Genomic DNA, 19,371 nt, shown 5'->3' with positions numbered 1-19,371 from the left:
GAGAGGAAAATGCACCTTCCCCCCTCCTTCTCTCTCCCCATCCCAGACTCTTCCCTGAGAGAGAGAGTAATCCTAACACAGAGAGAAATCAAACTTTCTCTCCCCCTTCCCTCCTTTCTCCCCACCAATTCCCTGGTGGATCCAGACCCAGTCTCCTGGGGCCTCACCAGAATAAAAAAACAATCGGGTTCTTAAACAAGAAAAGCTTTTTAATTAAAGAAGGAAAAAAACAGTAAAAATTATCTTTGTAGATTTAAGATGGAATATGTTAGTCTTTCAGCTATAGACACTGGGAATACCCTCCCAGCCTAAGTATACGAGTACAAATGAAAATCCTTTCAGCAAAATACAAATTTGAACTCCTCCCAGCCAAATACACATTTGCAAATGAAGAAAACAACCATAAGCCTAACTCGCTTTATCTATCTAGTACTCACTATTCTGATCTTATAAGAACCTGTATCAGAGAGATTGGAGAGAAACGTGGTTGCACATCTGATCCCTCTGAGCCCCCAGAGTGAATGACCACCAAAAACTAACAGCACACACACAAACTTCCCTCCCTCAAGATTTGAAAGTATCCTGTCCCCTGATTGGTCCTCTGGTCAGGTGACAGCCAGGCTCACTGATCTTGTTAACCCTTTACAGGCAAAAGAGACATGAAGTACTCCTGTTCTATTAACCCTTACTTATCTGTTTATGACACAGTTGTTTTTGCCAAATAGCTTCTGTGCCCTGAAAACACATTTTCTAGCCAGTTCTCTGTTTAGCAGGCTAAGTCAAGCAGAGCTTGACACGGAGTACGTCTCCTCAGGCTGAAAATTACACCTCTAGCTTGAAGTGCAGACATACCCTTAATGGTATCCATTTCAACAGTCTTCCTGCTGACATAAGGCTAATTTGCAATAACTTGCTATGAATTCTTATTTTGGAATGGATGGTGATTAGGATGGCTTCTCTGATCAGTGGAGAGCTTTAAGGTGCTAAATAAAACTGAGCTTGAATCATGGCAGTAGTGGTCTTAGTAAGTCTAATGTTTAACAAAGAAAGTGAGGAAATATATACAGACAAGGGAGATCGATGGGAGTGAGTTGTGTGTGGTACAGACCACATCCTTAGGTGATGTAAATCTGTATAGCTCCATTGACTTTAGTGAAACCACACCCATTTACATCAGCAAAGGATCTGCCTCCAAGTCTCTCCTGTTTTGTTTTTTTGGGGGGATGGGGAGTAAATGCTGGATAATGTGCCTAAGGGAACAATCATGCACTGGGGGAGTGGATGCACACGGTAGGCCTAAGACAAGATTTTTCAGCGATGTCTAGGGGCCCAATTTAAGACCTCTTAAAGGGGCTGGATTCTCAAAAAGCACTGAGTACCTACACTCCCTCTGAAAATTCATCCCTTGGAGATGTGACAAGCTGGGCACCAAAAACAGGCGCTCGGAATAAGAAGTCACTTTTTAAAAAAATCTTGCTATGGGTCAGTAGCTGTCTTCTATGGTTCTTGTTAACTATGAGTTCTGTAGGGTAGGGCAGGGCAGAGTGTTGTCTCTGCTATACCGTTCCTTTAGTGTTAGCTGATCCCTTAAGAGCCTGTTAAAGTAAGGGCAAGTACCAGGCATATTTGGTTTTAGTTACTTTTGGAGCTTATCTTCCTCTGCTGACCAATAATAGGTTAATCAGTAAAGGCCTTAAAATACCCTGGCAGAGGGGTGCTTGTTTAGTAGGATTCAGTTCTCTTCCAGGCTCCAGTGAGGTTCAGCTTACACCCATGGTCATCTCAGCACATCCCTTTCCCTCTCTCCACTCAATTTTTTTCATTTGCGGTGATGTGGTTGCTGGGGCTGATGCAGTGAAGTGGATTAGAAGTCATATGTGGCAAGAGGGACTTCGGGTAGCTTAGCGGAGTCTGGGAAACTAAGTGTCTCTGCGCTTACGGGGCCAATAGTTATATTAAGCTAATGTAACAGTTTCTAGTCATTAAGTATGCTTGCTGATTTAGTCTTTAAAATGCATTAGTCTTTGGGTCAGTTAAGATTTATTAAAGTTCCTTTATTGGTCTTAAAATCTTGGGTTTCAATGGGATTGCTCATATGTCTGCATTTCCATAGTGTAACTGGAGAAGTTTACCCTTTGGGGATCAGTTACTGTGGCTACAAGAATATTAGTAAAGCAGGGAAGCCTAATCTGTAATAATAAAATAAGGGACCTCTTTGTATTTGTATTCTCAGCACTGCTGAATATTGTTGTTCTTTACCATCCTATTTAAATAGATAAATGCATGCATTATTCCACAACCAATTCATTCTCAATGCCATTTCCTTAAGGAACTTATAAAATGTCATCTCTTATATTTCTGCACTGGTAAGTACTAACGGGACTCTCTCTAAAATGTAAAACTTGCTCTTCATGCTATATTTATTTTTACCTGTGTGAGTACTCCTGTGTGCTCAGTCTCTTTTTCCATGATCTGTGAACCTGCATGAATTCTGCAAACTTAACAAAAACTCCTGATGTTTGTAAAAGCCTGTTTGATGTATGAAATTGTAGATTGATAAGAGGCACATTTCAGTGCAACTATAACTGCCTTTGTAATGTTGCTATAGTGCTGAGGTAGGGACAAACTACTGGAAGTCAGAGGATTCAAGATTAGGGTGAACACTCCCTCATCTCAGCACTGAGGCACTAGTCATGCTAGGAAAATGACCTGATGCAGCTGCACTGCTGTAAGCTCTTTAATGTAGCTGCTCTAAGCCGACGGGAGAGAGCAGTGCTGATGGGACTAGAGAGAGCTGAGTCCTAAACCCTGTCTGTTCCAGAAATTTGCATCCAAATAGCTACATCAGTGTAGCTACTCTGATGCAAAGCAGGGCTTACTCCAGCCCGCACACTGCGGGAATGCACCTATACCCATAGGTTTTGGGCAGAACTGAATAGCAGAGTTAATTTTTTCCCTATCTGATAAAATTGCATTTTAGCTAAATATGTAATTTTAAACCTAATGAATGTTCACAGGAAGCTGAATAAATCTGAAAAACTTTGGCTAAGCACAGCACTAATCATTGCTAAAAGATTAGTATGTACAAAAATGGAAATGCAAAAAGCGACCAGGAATTGAAGGCTGAAGCATAGACATTGTAAGCTTGTCCACCATGGAAAGAATTCCAAACCATAATAGAAATACCCAGGAAAAATTTTCAGAGCTATAGGGTGCTCTCCTGGAAGTAATTGAATGATCCTGTTAAGTGCATGGGCCTGGCCCTACTTCTCTACCCACTTCCTTCCCTTTCGGTCTCTATCCCCCTCCTCTGAATTATGCTTCTATTCTTCCTTCTTTTAATAATTTTCTTTAACTAATTGGATGTTTATAAGCAAATTAGTTTGTAAATTGTATAGTACAAATTGATTTATATTTTAACCATTTTCTGTATAGTTCAATGTTTAAAGCTGTAGCTAAGATTTGATAGCAAATGGCTAATATATTAAAAGTTTATGTATTTTTTCCCTGTTTAAAAAAAACTTAATAAGAGGGCAAAAAGAGCAGCGCTTACTCATGCAGCATGTCCGCGTTATGGGTCTGTGTGAGCAGCAACATCAATGTCATTTAGGGTGACCAGATGTCCCGATTTTACAGGGACAGTCCCGATTTTGGGGTCTCTTTCTTATATAGGCTCCTATTACCCCTGCACCTCCATCCTGATTTTTCACTGTTGCTATCTGGTCACCCTAACATTATACCAGTGCGTAATGTAAACAGGGCCTTAGCAAATCCTAAGTGGAAAGCAGGAGCAGTTCTCTTGGGACAAGACTAGATGGGGCTCATGAGCTGCATTTCTCTAACAAGTCTACTCTTGCCAAGTCAGTCCTAGAAATATTTCTAACCAGCAGGAGGGCCGGCCAGAGTGTGAACTCTTAGCTGAGGGGTAAAACCTGCTTGCACAAAGAGAACGTGGTGCTACATTGTCTGCTACAGGCTGCAGCTCAAGAAGAGCATGCAGCTAAAATCAGAGGTGCAGGCTCTCCTTTCCCTTGTGACTGCAGATGATGTAAATGTATTTGCAGTGGGCACAAAATAGCACCTTTCACCAGAACAAAGCTTTTTGCATCTCTTGAGCAGGCTCACAGTATAACTGGGGTAGATGTTGATATGTGCTGAATTTTAAGGCATTATGACTTTGGATATATCTATCAGCACTGCAGGTACTGTGCTGCTGTACTGTAGACAGTTGCTGCAGCAACGAAAGGGGGTTTTCTGTCACCGTAGTAAATCCATCCCCTCAAGAGGCAATAGCTAGGTCAACAGAAGAATTCTCCCATCAACCTACCGGTGTCTACACTGGGCTTAAGTCGATTTAGCTACGTCAGAGACATAACTTGGTTTTAGAAATAGACCGGGCCTGTGTGCCCTGCCAATAGAGCTCCCAAGTTCTGTTCCTGCTTCAGTAATTTACTGTCTGTCACTGGACTACTGCTCTGTGGGCTTGAGCAATTTGCATCACATCTATGCCTCAGCTTCTTCCTCTGTAAAATGGGGATTATCAGACTTACCGACCTACGTCCTTATAGGCTGTTGTGGGGATTTGTTTAGCTGTCGACTTTAGTAAGGCTTTTGATACTCTCTCATATGACCTTCTCATGAACATACTAGGGAAATATAGCCTAGGCAAACCTACCACAAGGTGGGTGCATAGCTGGTTGGAAAATGATACTTAATAGTTATCAGTGGTTCACAGTCAAGTTGGAAGAACATATTGAATGGGGTCCTGCAGGGATCTCTCTTGGGACCAGTTCTATTCTGTATCTTAATAAATGATTTGGATAATGGCATACACTTATAAAGTTCATGGAGGATGCCAAGCTGGGAGGAGTTGCAAGTGCTTTGGAGTACAAGGATTAGAATTTAAAATGATCTTGACAAACTGAAGAACTTGCCTGAAATAAATAGAATGAAATTCAATAAAGACAAATACAAAGTACTCCACTTAGGAAGGAATAATTAATTGCACAAATGCGAAATGGCAAGTAACTGGCTAAGAAGGAGTACTGCAGAAAAGGATTGGGGGGTTGTAGTGGATCGCCAACTAAATGAGTTGTCCATGTAATATTGTTGCAAAAAAGGTGAACATCATTCTGGGATGTATTAGCAGGGAGTGTTGTAAGCAAGATATGAGAAGTAAATATTTCATGCTACTCAGCGCTAAAAAGGCCTCAACTGGGAGTGTTGTGTCCAGTCCTGGGCACTGCACTTTGAGAAGGAGGTGGACAAATTGGAGAAAGTCCAAAGGAGAGTAACAAAAATTATTAAAGGTCTGGAAAATGTGCCCTATGAGGAAAGACTGAAAAAAAAATTGGGGTTTAGTCTGGAAAAGAGAAGACTGAGAGAGAGAAGTCTTTAAATCCATAAAAGGTTGTGGTGAAGAGGAGGGTGATAAATTGTTTTCCTCATCCACTGAGGACAGGACAAGAAGTAATGAATGAGCTTAGATTTTCCCATAGGAGGTTTAGGTTAGACATTAGGAAAAATTTCTGAACTGTAAGAGTTGTTGAGTACTGAAACAAATTACCTAAGGATCTTTTAGAATCTCCATCATTGGAGGTTTTTAAGAACAGGATAGACAAACACCTGTCAGAGATGGTCTAGATAATACTTAGTCCTGTCCCAGTGCAGGGAACTTGACTAGATAACTTACTGAGGTCCCTTCCAGTCCTATGTTTTGGTGAATCTAAGCCCTTGTGCAGGATTCTGAAAATGTAAATGGCCAATAAAAATTAGCACCCAGATTCCACAGGTGCACTGTAGCAATATGTGGATAGGTACAATGAGCTGGTAAGCACTGGTCAGTGCTTTCTCAGAATCCTTAATTTCAGAGATCCTTAAACGGCAAGGGTGGCACTGATTTGGAGAGACTCATCATGTCAATGACTATAACCTCCCTTTTGACTGGACAGTAAGATGGTCAGATAATCCTCATCTATGGTATACCCACTCTCCACACAGTCCTTGTGGAATATGTTTTTGCATTTAGAGAGAGCTCCACCTGAGGAGTCATACCTGCCTGTGAGATGTTTGTGACTTGCTTAGGTGAGGGAGGAGGAAGGTGGCTCTGAAAGTCCTGTAGGGAAAAGCCCCGGAAGCATCCAGTCTAGTCCATTCTGAACTCTCTGTAAGTACAGGCTTGCCTCCGAGATTTCAAGTTCTGAGGCAGCAGAATCACTCCAGTTACAAGGTAAGGGCGTGATTCATCCAAAATCCACAGAAGTCAATGGGAATCTTTCCACTGACTTCAATGGGAACAGGTATTGGACAAGGGCCTATTGTTTCTACTAGAAATGGGGGAAGGGACATTGTCCACTTGCATATAGTGGAGCAAAGTCTGCTAGACTGCATGCAGTGTGAACTGGGTTTGGGATGTGGCCTCCCACCAGGCAGCACTTATCATTAAGGCAGCTCCCTGCCTATCCCAGCCCCATGCCACTCCTGGAAGGGGCCAACATGCCCTTGCAGCCCCAGGGGGGTGCAGCATGTGGCTCTACGCTCTGCCCCTCCCTGCAAGCACAGTCCCTGCAGCTCCCATTGGCCACAGCTCCCCGTTCCCGGCCAATGGGAGATGTGGGGGCAGTATTTGCAGGCAGGAGCAGTGCATGGAGGGAGACCCCGGCTGCACTGGCCACTTCCGAGAGTGGCATGGGACCAGGGCAGGCAGGGAGCCTGTCTTAGTGGCTGTGCTGCCAGAGATTGCAATCGACTGGAAGATCCTCTAGGATTGATCAGTCGATCGCAATTGACCAGTTGGTAACCACTGTTCTTGGGCATTTCCTGATGTAAAAGCAGGGCCAATTTTAGACTTGTCAAGTGTCCAGAACCCTCTACCCTTCTCCTGTCTCACCCAAGTTGCTAGAACTTTAGCAGGACTAAGTAATCCTATATCCAGCCACAGTGGCCATGTCCACTCTCTCATGTTTCCTGTGAGGCTTGTACATCAGCCTGAGACACCCACACGTCTTGCTTGATGTGGGCCTGTAAAGCATCAATGTTGTCCTCCCATTACAAACACGGCAAACTGATAGAAACTTGAGGCTATGTGCAGTTATCCTCCCAAATAAGCAGTGCTGTGTGTGTAAGGAGTAATCAAAACCATGGGTTTAAACTTTGGGTGGGTTCTGACAGCTGACCTGAACTGTGGAGCTCAGCCTCCTGGCTATGTATGTAACATGTTTTTCTTTTAATTTCACGGTTTTGAACACTGCCCGCCAGCCTGTCTGACTCTAAAGCCACAATTTAGCAATGTGCAGCTTTGTACCTGGATTAGCCTGCTTCCATGGGTTTGATGGTGGTTTGGGATATCAGTTAACAACTTGATACATCTGCTGGAATTAATTCACTTGTTTTCATCTCATCACCTTTTTCATATGGTTTGTGATTGACTCCCGCTGTGCTATTCCAGCCTCTGCATGACCTGCTTCAACAGTGGTTAGACAAGCTCCCCCAGACATGATTAAAATGACATAGGGAGGAATTTGCTACATTTTCAATAGGTCTTTCATGTCCGTGTGTACACACGTTTTGCATGTGTGGGCCTTAAAACTTCTTGACTTGGGACCTTTGGAAACTTAATTCCTAAACTATGAGCTAGGAGCTGCAGCTTCTGTCTCCTGTGGTTTTCAGCATGATCCAGTGTGGAAAGTACTAGACTAAGGAGATCAGAATTCTAGTCCTCGCTCTTCCGCTGACCTGTATGACCTTGGGCAAGTCATGTCTTATGCGCTCTGTCTGCCTGTTTCTTCATCTGTGTAATGGAGATAATGATGCTTGCCTCCCTTTGTAAAGTGCTGTGAGATCTACAGATGAAAAGGAGTTCAGAACGATTTAAATCTTTAATGTACCCTCTTGATATATATATATTTTTTAACATTTCCGTTTGACAGATATGTTGCTTGGGACCTGAAGGTAATTGGCAAATGCTTTTCCTGCACAACAGGCTCTAAGGGAAGAATAGCGTGATTCCAAGGCCAGCCTTCAAGATGTGGACTGCTGTTGTATTTTTCCTGTTGATTTCCCTGTGCATATCTGAAAACAGAATTTCCACCTTAAAGGAGAGAGGCGCTCGGGTGATACGAATAAACCTGCTTAGCAGTGAAAAGCATTGCAGACGCATTTGTAGAGGTGTATCACCTTCAGGTGAGCTGGTCTTCCTTTAGCATAAAAACTGTTCGGGTTTCCATGTTCTTAAAGGGCTCTTCCCCTCCCCCCCCATTTCTCTTTTTTACTCCATTTGTTTACAAATATTTATAATTATGGCTTCTGTATGCAGTTCTGTGGTGGCTCAATAATTTCTGACAGCTTTGTTTTAAATTGAAAACAGAACAGCCATTTCCCAGGGCCTTTCTCACTTCCATAAGAAGCAGTGTGCGTGTGCATGTGACTGGTGTGAGGTCACTTAACTCTAGCAACGTACCATGCAGCCACATGCTGGTAAGCGAACATTGCTACAGCAGACAGCTGTGCTAGTTGAGCAATCTTTGCTCACTGATATTCACTGTCTTGAAAGAAGCTAGTTGCTTAACCCTGCACTAGCTTGGCTGAGAATTGACAATTTAAAGTGACTGACTAGTGATATTTTGGGTACATAACTTGAGATGCCATAAAGGGCCCTGGTTTTCAGAAGATGAGTGCTCAGCATTTTCTGATCAATCCCTTTTGAGGTGTCTCCATTTGGGCCCAAAAAAATCACTTTTGAAAATTTTGATCTTTGTAAAGTATCAGAGCAGTGCTGCAGTGTGTGAGATACTCATGTTCCTGAGAGGGTCTAGTTCAGCTTCCTTAACACATGGATTCCCTGGGGTGTTAGGCCCTTGGGGAAACATGAAAATGCATTTTGTCCAGAAATTTTCAAATATGGGTACCTAAATTCTGTATGTAACTTGATTCTTCTCTCCTCTCCCCTCCCCCCCCCCTTCCCTCTCTCAAAGGTGTCAGGTAAATCTGAAAATCAGGCCATTTATTTAGGCATGTCACAGGCTGGCTGGCCTTTTCCAGCAAGCTGGGCTCAGCCTTGCATGTGACTGGACAGCTATCCCTCAGCTGAGAATGATGGAGACTTGATGAATGACCCCAGTTGCAGGGTATATGAGAGAGGCCAACTACTATGAACTCAATCTAGAGGGGAGCTAAGAGATTTCTGTCTCTGGGAAGGGTTTGGGCAAGTTAGGCTGGAGGAGACACACGGGTCAGGCTCATTTTTGGGGGTGAGGAGAGAAGAGCTGAGATAGGACCTGTAAGGAAATCCCTGATGGAAGCTGTTGGAGTTCCTGGGGAGTGGGGGGAAAACCTGCTGGGAAGAAGCCACATAGGAGGAGGTCTGCAGGGCCCAGGAGTAGGGGGCCAAGAAGCAGAGAACTTCAGTTTAGCTAAAGGGGGGCAGAGGAACTGTTAGTTTGGATATTTATTTGAACTTCCAAGGTAACCAAATGTCCAACTGCAAGGGGATTGAACTTCTAATGGACCTGGCTAGATGCCAGACCAGACCATAGATTTGGACAGAGACAGAAGATCACAGGGCCCAGGAAGTGGCCACTGGCTGGGCTGGGTAGGAGGTTCTAGAGGCCAAGTCCCTGCAACAAACTAATACCAGGAGGTTCTATGGCACTAAGAACAACCACTTACAAGATTCTGAACTTAAGCCCTAAAGTTGGAAAAATTTGGCCTCTGCCCTTCTAGCTGTCAACCTAGGGGGACACTGCACCTTTATGCTGATTTTATTGATTTACAGAGCACCTGTTGCTCCTGGAGTCATGTGATTATATGAGAATCCCAGTTTCATTTAAAGAAATGTTTGTCCCTCATGGCTGTGGAGAAAAGCTGGCAAATGTGAATTGTAAGGAAAATACTAAATTCTGGATCTCTTTATTTTATTTTTGAAAACATGATTTTTTTGGGGGGCCTTTCTGATTTTTGAATGCTTGGCGTTTGCAGTACTTTCATGTGTTGTTTTTTTTTTAAATGCTTTTTTGAATCACAGCTTTGGGGAAAGGTTAATCCATCCAATTTTATAGAAACCAATGGTGCCATCAGGGATGTGCTGGTTTGGTATCTCATACGAGAGTGGCATAGTGTGACTGTGCAGGATGGATGGTGTACGCTCTTCAGATTTCCCTGTCACTTCTGCTCCTGCCAGAATGTACTATGTGCTGAAAGATGATCTGGAAAGAAAGGAATGAATCCCTCTTCCTTTTCACCGGTTATTTTTAAGGACATTACTAGAGCTACATATCCAAAAATACATCTTTTGTTCTATGCTTCTACCCTCCCTAGTTTAAATTTATTTTTTTTACTCTCCCCAATATCTTGTTGTTGCAAATGGATGAGGGGAGCACAAGGTCATAGAGTTTAAGGCCAGAAGGGACTACCTCATCATCTAGACTGATCTCCTGTATATCACAGGCCAGCAACCCCCTTCCCCACCAACCCCAATAACTAAAATTAGGCCCAAAGTGTTATAGCCCTCCGAAGACTAAACTATTGTGTGTCACAGGCAGAGAATAGGAGGGGCCAAGGCACACCAGTGCCTGAGGCCCCTCTGATGGCAGGGAATTGATTTAGTGAGAGACACCTAGATAATTCTGGTAAGTCACCCTCACTCACATACTGCAAAGGAAGGTGAGGAAAAAACTCTGGTCACCACTAGTCTGACAGGGGAAATTCCATTCTGACCCCGAAAATAGCTATCAATTAGATCCTGAGCATTCTCAGTACCATCTTAAAGCACCGCCCCGCTCCACCCAGTGTGTCTCATCTCCAGCTGTGGCCATCTCTGATGCTTCAGAGGAAGACCAAAAATCCCAAATCCAAAATACAGTGGAGGAGGGGGTGGATTCCTTTCCTGTCCCCTACTTAATCCCCAAAGCATGAGATTTTAGCAGCATGAAGGTATCGGCCTGTATTGTTAGGCCTGGTCTAAACTAGAAAAGCTTGACCACTATAACTATGCCAGTTCAGGGGTGATTTTCTTTTACCTATATAGTTCTCTTGTTCTAAGCCCTAGTGTGGAAGCAGTTAGACTGGTATGAAAGTGATTTATACTAGTATAGCTTATTCCCCTTCACGTATGGGAATAAACTATACTGATCAAGCACTTTAAACCAGTACAACTGCATCTTCATTGGGGAAGAGTTGCTACTGGACTGTAAACTCTTTGGGGCAAGGACAGTCTGTTTATATGCTTGTACACTGCCTAGCACAAGGGGGTTTAGGCTAATGCCTTGCAATGCTACCATGATGGAGAAATCTCTTGTCTTTTGGCAAGGAGACCTGGGCCTGGAATTCCCAGGTACTGGACAAGCAAAACCAGCGACTCTGGTGGGAAGGATGGGTATTGGGAGGGGATTGACTTGTGTATGTTGCACAATTCTGGAGGTTTTTTTATCCAGCTTGAGGCTGAAATGGAATATTTGTGTTTTGGAGCATAGGATTTCAGAGAATTTCAATCCCCAGCTGGCTCAGAAGAACGGACCTAATGTGTCATAGTTATGGGACATTCTGCCCAGTACAAGAGAATGGAGGGACAGCGTAGCATGTCCACACAAGCCAGCATCCTTGCTCTCCACACACATTGCACACCTGCGGGCTTTGTTCCTTCTTGTCTGCAGAGATTTTCACAGTTCTGTCCCTTGTCTAAGAGGGTGAATTTTTTTTTGAATGTAATGTTTTAAAAGAAAGGTCCGTCCTGTGGAGGGCCAGATCTTGGGTCCGTCCTGTGGAGGGCCAGATCTTGGGTCCTGCCCCCTGCACAATTCCCTTTAAAATATCTTTGAATGTCCCTTTTTTTTGTCATTTCCAGTAACTGACTAAGTATACAGACGAGATAGCCCCAAATACCCTAGAAAATATTTTCTTTTTCCTCCCCCAAACACAGGTATTACAGGATTTGTGATACCAGTTCAGTCCAGTTAGCCTGGTATTCAGTGATGCTTCAAAGGCAGGTGATAGGGTAGGACTGGGAAACTTACATACCTGACCAATTGTTTACATAACGTATAGGGTGAAAAATTCCTTCCTAACCCCTGCCACGAACAGCTTGTGTCCTGATGCATGCAATTTGTTTATAATTTGCCATGCATTGAGGTGTGTTCTGTCCTATACAACTGAATTGAAGATGTCGTTTCTGGCCCAAGCAGGGCTTAGAGTTGTAAGGGTCTGACTCTGAGAAATGCTGCATGCCCCAACCTCCAGGCAACTCAGTGAATTTCCACTGAGCTGTTTTCTGAGCTGCCAAAGAATATAAAGGCTTTTATTCACCCTCCCCACAAGTTAAGAAATTTTCTAGATGCTTTTTTGTAGTCAGGTAACATAAATGGCTTATTTTTATAATTTCAAGCTTGCCATAGTCTTAATCCTTGGTGAGGACCGGTAACTTCGGAGATAACTTTAAACAAAAAACACACTACATGCAGCATATGATTGCTCTTCCCCCTGTTCACACTTAATGTTTTTAAGAGCGTATGAAGGTGAATCACTCCATATAGCAGTATGTATGAGTTACTCCTGACTGGAATTTGTTCCAAAAAAATTCAAAATTCTGCATATTTGTCAAAATAATGCAATATAGTCACACCAGTTTCAATTGTTTTGGTAATTAGTTTAAACTACAATACAGAAATAAGTCACTAACTATTCAGCATTTCCTAAACACATGAATGTTAAGTTATAAACACTTGGTAACTAATACCCTGCATTCCAGTTGGAATCCTGGATTTTCATTTAAATTACATTACAGAACACCAGCAAATAATTTTTAAAAAGTATCATTTTAAATTGCTCAGACTTTCACACATGAAAGTCATACAGTTTTCTAATAGTTGTCCTGGACCTGGCTAAGTACTTTGCGAAGTGCTTGGTTCTAATTGTCCCAACATTTTATTGACTGCTTGGCAAATGTTTTATTTGCTCTGTCTTTGTGGTGTGTGTGTTTGTTTTTTTTTTTTTTTAAATAAATCCTGAGCTGTAATCTAACTCCATTGTGTCACTTTGGCAGTGGAAAAAGTGAGAAAGCACATAGACCTTCCTAGCTGAGGATTATCTTACTGTCATTTATAATAAGGCTTCTTTACATCATTCTGGCAATGCAGGGGCCTTAAGACTTTCACCAGTTTCATGCTCCTGGGGGAATTGACTGAGAATGGAAACCATTAACTAACAATAAGAACATTAACAGTGTTACTACATAGACAGGCTGCTACATTTCTGCCTCAGAGAATGAGATGAGTTAACTCAGGCAGACTGCTACATTTCTGCCTCTAGTCTGCCTCGTGCATAATAAAAAGCCCTATTTTTCCATGCCAGCGAGCTGCAGTAGCAAGTGAGAGGGACAGAGGTGCGAGCGCTCTCTCTCTCATGCACACTTTCTCTCTCGCTTGTTGGCACACACACACGTATGCCCAGCCCAGCTTCCCCTACCCACCCCCCACGGTGATCAGGCATGCACACCCAGCCTCTCCATCCCGTCTCTGAGGCTGCTCCAGGCACACTGGAACAGATGTGCTGCTGAGGAAGAGATGTGTGTCCCCTGGCAGACTTTTTGTGTTTTTTCTGAGCGGAGGAGGGCACAGAAAAATGCAGGCCATTTGTGCAGAACTCTGTTAGGAGTAATGAGTACACTGTAATTGGCTTCTGACCAATTGGACACTGCCTGACTGGTCCCTCGTGACTTTGTTCCAAGCACTCCCCATTTTCTGGCCAGCCATCCTGTACAGTCTCCTCTCATGTTCACTTGACTATATTTTCGTAAGGTCACTGACACTGTCTTGGGGGTCCAAAACTGTAAATCACACTCTTACCCTTCTGCCTTAGCACCAACAAATTCTTCTTTTGCTATACTGTGTTACAGCTCCCAGCCAAACAAACTCCTTAACACTCTACCAGTCCTCACTTTGCCTTACTTCATGTATTTCAGTTCCTGGACCCTTCAAAAGCATCTCCATGCAGCATCCAGCCCGTCACTGGATGCTGGCAGAAATACCAAGCCCGCTGTCTCAGAAAAGACAGAATACACACTTGGCTTAGCTGAGGGTGCACACCTCCATCTAATATAATAACACTGAGATGAATTTAAGATAAAACAAGAATAAATTTATTAATCGTTCTTTAAGTGATACTAAGCAGAGATAATAGAAACAGGAAAATGGTTACAAATAAAAGTATAATCACACTTTCTGGAGACTAAAACTTAATTCAAGAGGTTACAATCCTTGTCTAAGAGAAACTTTTTACCTAAAGAAACCTTTCAGCGTCACCCACCTCATTCACAGAATGCTAATAGTGTTGAATTATTTGTCCTCTCATTGGAATAACAAAATGTTTTCTTTCTTCTCCCTGTTTTCCCCAAAGTGTCTTTGTCACTAGAGTCAGGATAAACCTGTGTCTTCCTGTGATTCCATGTCTTCATGTTGATTTGCTCTCCTGTTTATCTCCAATGCAAGTGAACTGTCCATTGCCTCTGGCATCGCCACGCTCAATTTGCATTAGAGACAGGGAGATAACTAGTCCTCCCTTTTTCTGAAAGGAAATCTATTTCTCCCTTTAGTTGGTTACAGACTTTAAAGCATAATATCAGTAAGTATCCATAATTCTTTGTTGATATATACATTTCACAGTGATATTAATGGCCAGTACGTCACCGGCTTTCCTTTGATATCTTACACATTTTTTATAGGTACATATGATGTCCATGTATTAAGTGTAGAGAGTTTCAGGCCTGATAGGAGTTCCTCTTACATGGCAGGTGAACCCTTTGCAAGTGGGCATTAATAGGCTCTTAGGGTACATTCTACACTTCAGTTAAAAAAACCTGTGGCACCAAGTCTCAGAGCCTGGGTCAGCTGATCTGGGGTTGGACTGTGGGGCTAAAACATGCAATGTAGATATTCGGACTCAAGCTGGAGCCTGTGCTTTAAGGTCCTGTCACCTCAGGGAGTCTGAGCCTGGACTCCAGCTTGAGCCTGGCCAGGCACAGTTATGCTGTGGGACTTTTATTGCAATGTAAACATACTCTTAGGGTCATTGTCGCGATCACTTCACAGACTATGGGATTTCACACCCCAGAGTGCATTAGTTTGTGGTGTGGGGGAAGGACACCAGGAACGAGAGCGCTCGTGCGCTCTCTGTCTCTCTTAGCACTGTCTTAAAAGGGGTAAGAATTTAGTCATGATGTGACTTTCACCTGGTGAAGCTCCATTGGTTTATCTGGAATCCCAGCCATTTGGACCAAGTCTGAATGTGATCCTGCTGGAAAGCTGATTTTTATGAATTTCATAAGAGGTTCCTGTTACCAAGTTTGTAGGACATTCAAGTTAACGTGGAATTGAAACCACAAAGTAGAGAGCTTTGCATATAGCACATTTTGGTCCAGTTTTCTATTGTATGTGTAAAGGAAAACTCATGGCACAGTGAGATTTTATTTTTTTAAATAGCTTTGCTAACGGTAAAATCCCAGGACCACACTGGGTCTGATTTATTTTTTTTTTTTAAATCAGGACTTTCTTCCATTTGTGTAACCCCTTGTCTTGTGTTTTAGGTAATCATTACTGCAACTGGTCAGTGTTCTATCAGAATCGCTGTGTCCTTTTACACTGTCGCCATCTGTATGTGTGTCAGAATGCCAACGCTCAGGACATTAAAGATCTACTTGGAGGTAATTCTACACTGTAGGGCTCCTAGTAAAACCAGATAGCGCAGTCACCTTTGTGATAAAAAGATTGCATCATACTAAATACAGTACACTTAGCACTTTGCTGCACCTCTGGGTGAGAATAGGGAACACAGGATATGTTTGTACTTTAGAATCTGTCCAGTGGAAGATTTGTCCCATTTTCTCTTCTGGTAGTTGTAATATTGAAAGAAAGTGGTATGGCTTTTAAAGAAACATGATTTTTAGCCTGTCCCTGTGAAAGGGCTCACTATGCACACCTATCGCACCCTAAACTGTCCTTTTGGAAGACCTAACCAGAAGAATTTAAAAAAACAAACAAAAAACCCTGAAAGGAGGACATCTTGGGATTGGATTTCCTTTGACTGCCAGGATGTCATGCCAGAAGCAGCAGGCTGCATGGGTAATCAGAAAGGCATTAGCAGCAATTGCTAGCCATGGTTTTACAACAGCAAGGGCTTCAATTTTAATTAAAAGTGACACCATAACGAAATGAAGCTTGTTGGCAATTGAGGAACCAATCTTGAAACGAGTTTAAAAATTCTTCTGTAGACAAGTTTAAAAAGAAAAAACTCCCACGAGCTCATCCACAGTTCATTTTATGTTGTGAAAGGTTGCTTGAGGATTTAACAGCTTAGCTCTTTTAATGCTCATGGGATTCATGCTACTAAAAGCCTGATCATCAGCGGAGGCGCCTTACGTATTTAAGGGGAAATTTTCAAAAAGTTTTAAGGGGGGGTAAAATTATGGGCCTAAATAAAGGCCATGAGTGGTGCCTTTTAATGTGTAAGAGCACAGGCCTTTGGCTTCTGTCACTGGTCAGATCAGAGTGAAGGGTACTGCTGCTCTGCTTTTGAGAACCAATTTGAGAGGTGAAGTGTTACCCTTCCTTTGAGCCATTGAGAGGGTTCTAGTCCTGGAGAGACAAATGATAGAGGTGCCCGGCATAGAGGGTAACCCAGGAAAGGGTTCAGCTTGTGAGAGGGCTTTACACAAATAGAGGATATGCTAGGTTTGATTGTGATCTTATTTACATTGGTGTAAATAGGGCAGTGGTTCTCAGACTTTTGTATTGGTGACCCCTTTCACACAGCAAACCTATGAGTCTGACCCCCTTCCCCCTTGCTAATTAAAAACTTTTTTTTTATATGCTGGAGGTGAAATGGGTTTTGGGGTGGAGACTGACAGTTCATGACCCCCATGTAATAACCTTGTGACCCCCTGAGGGGTCATGACCCCCAGTTTGAGAACCCCTGAAATAGGGCATAACTCCATTGAAGTAAGCTGCACACCATCTGCTTCAGGAGATATTCCTGAGTGACTTCAGTGTGAATGAGATCAGAATTAGGCCCATTGGTTTTTGAACTTTTTGTTTTTGTTTTCAAAGAGCTTGTCCTTAGGAAAAGAGAAGCACAGCTACTTGGCCGAACCAGCAGGCAAGTAGAATCTAACGCAAGCCAAGAGAACCAGACAGAGAGTCGAGCAATGGTACCACCTTCACCATCAGCTCAAGTAAGGACTGTAATGACAGGTACCAGAACGACCTCACCAGCAGTAATTACAACTACTGCCACAACAACCACCACCACCACTAAAGCCACAACCACCCAATTCACCAAGAGAACCCCAGGTGAGATAAGTACAACTTCTCCATCAGCCAAAGGTAATGAAACTGCAGAGATGCTCAGGGTTCTGACAGCTAATCCCTCTATCCCTACCAGCACCACATCTCCAGCTGCCTCTTCTCTCACTTCAAATAATGATACTTCTAGCTCCATGCCCACAGCCACCTTCGAAAAGACAAGTAATAAGGTGTTCACTTCAGGAACTACAAAGGCACCAGCACCCTTGTCTCAAACTACTATTGCTACTCCTGAATTGAAAGTGAGGACTGCAGTGTCCCAAACAGAGTATCACAATGCAACCATTGCCACACACAGCACTCCCATCCCTAGCACAGTTATTACTGTAGGGGTTGGCCCATTGACAACAAGTTTATCTATAGTGGCAACCACTGACAGCCTACGGGACTTGAAAACACATTCCCCAGATTCTGCAGTCACTAATCCGTCTTCAAAGAGTGCCAGTCTCACAGTGCCAACAATCAACGTTACTTCAACTCTTGAGCCCCTGACAACTACAGTGGAAAGGCCCCAGAATATCACAGGTAAGCCATCACCTACTATCCCAATCCGAACAAAGACTTCAGCAACTAACCGGCCATCAACAAAGGCCACCACTGGGCCGGGGGTGGTGACGACGACGACAACAACAACAACATATAGTACTTTCTTGACTAAGCTTACCACCATGGTTCCAACAAATGCACACAAAACAACAGCCTTGGGCTTTGGCAGAGATGAGCAAAACACAGATTATGACAATCTGCTGATTGCCACTGGGCCTCTGACTCAGTACTTGGTGGACACCAGTTCACTCCTGGCAGTACTTCTATTTGGGATCATATTTTTCATAACAGTCTTAGTTTTATTTGCCATGCAGGCCTATGAAAGCTACAAGAAAAAGGACTATACACAAGTGGACTACTTAATCAATGGAATGTATGCGGACTCAGAAATGTGACAGGCAGGAGCAGGGTGCCAAGAGAGGCTTAAATATGTATCGAAGAGATGGAAAGCCTGTGACTTGCTCTTTCCTCTGTTTGCATATAAGACAAACTCAAAGTGCTTCCAAATTACTTCTGGTGCAATTTAGGAGAAATGCCATGTACTACATAAATGTTTATTTTTTATCAACTGTAACAGGTTGCCATAAGAGCGGTAATTACTTCTAGAACTCTTCCAGCCGTGAAGCTACCAGGGTGAGCCATCGCCCTCTAAGAATGGTATGTGCTTCCTAAGCTCTGTGTTTACATTTGATTTAAGTTCCTTGGGTTTTGTTAATTTCATGCACATTCCCATTTGTAAAATGGGGATGATGTTGATGATGCTCACCTACCTTCTATAAAGCACTTTAGGCTCCTAGGATAAGTGCTAAATATTACTCTGACTGTGTTGGAGAGTTTTTAATCAAGTGAGCATCATGTTTCAGGAAGCTTCCTGCTTGTAAAGAGAGTGATTTACAAGATGCTATTAACACTCTGATTACCGCTGATTTAAGATGGTTCTTTCCAAGGTGCAGATCATTGTGTTTTTGCACCTATATGATCTTATTTTTGTATTCACTCACTCAATAAAAGGGGATCTGGAGGGCATGCAATGTTGTATTTGTCTATATTCCTCTCCCCATCCTGCCCCAAAACACATCGTGCAAGCAAGCTGGTATTTCTTCACAGCTTATAGAACTAGTTCAGCCGCACAAGTCCAAGCTTAGGGTCCAATCCCATGCATAGCGTTGAATGCCCTCAAGCCCATTGGTAGCATGGAGCAGCTCACCAGAAATGCTAATCTTTCAGGATAAGGCCTTCGTTCTCTGAGGCCCTGATCCTGCAAATGAGCCATATGTGCACAGTCCTGTTCACCTGCACAGAGCACATTGACTTCAGTGCAGGATTGGAGTCTACATTTTCATTCGGTTCAGATTTGGGGTGGAAGCTAACCTGGATCTGATTCTCGCTGTCTTGTTCCAACTGGGTACCTCATCCTGCAACCAGCCCACGAGAGTGTGGCCTCCCGCCCACTAGCCAAAGAAAGCATGCGCTCGCCACA

General features: G+C 43.1%; 1 protein-coding gene across 1 annotated transcript; it reads left to right on the top strand.

Annotated features, from left to right (window-relative positions):
- The first annotated feature begins 8,020 nt into the window (after positions 1 to 8,020).
- Positions 8,021 to 18,917, top strand: C5H11orf24 (chromosome 5 C11orf24 homolog). The gene is made up of 3 exons (XM_050952887.1): positions 8,021 to 8,181; positions 15,572 to 15,688; positions 17,091 to 18,917. Exons 1-3 carry the CDS (start codon positions 8,025 to 8,027, stop codon positions 18,284 to 18,286), a joined length of 1,470 nt encoding a protein of 489 aa, XP_050808844.1. The 5' UTR covers positions 8,021 to 8,024; the 3' UTR covers positions 18,287 to 18,917.
- Positions 18,918 to 19,371: the final 454 nt, after the last annotated feature.

Source organism: Gopherus flavomarginatus, chromosome 5, assembly GCF_025201925.1.
Source record: "Gopherus flavomarginatus isolate rGopFla2 chromosome 5, rGopFla2.mat.asm, whole genome shotgun sequence".
In the NCBI taxonomy this organism is placed as follows: Eukaryota; Metazoa; Chordata; order Testudines; family Testudinidae; genus Gopherus; species Gopherus flavomarginatus.
The sequence above is the reverse complement of the archived record's forward strand: the minus strand, read 5'-3'. Positions and strand labels throughout refer to the sequence as shown.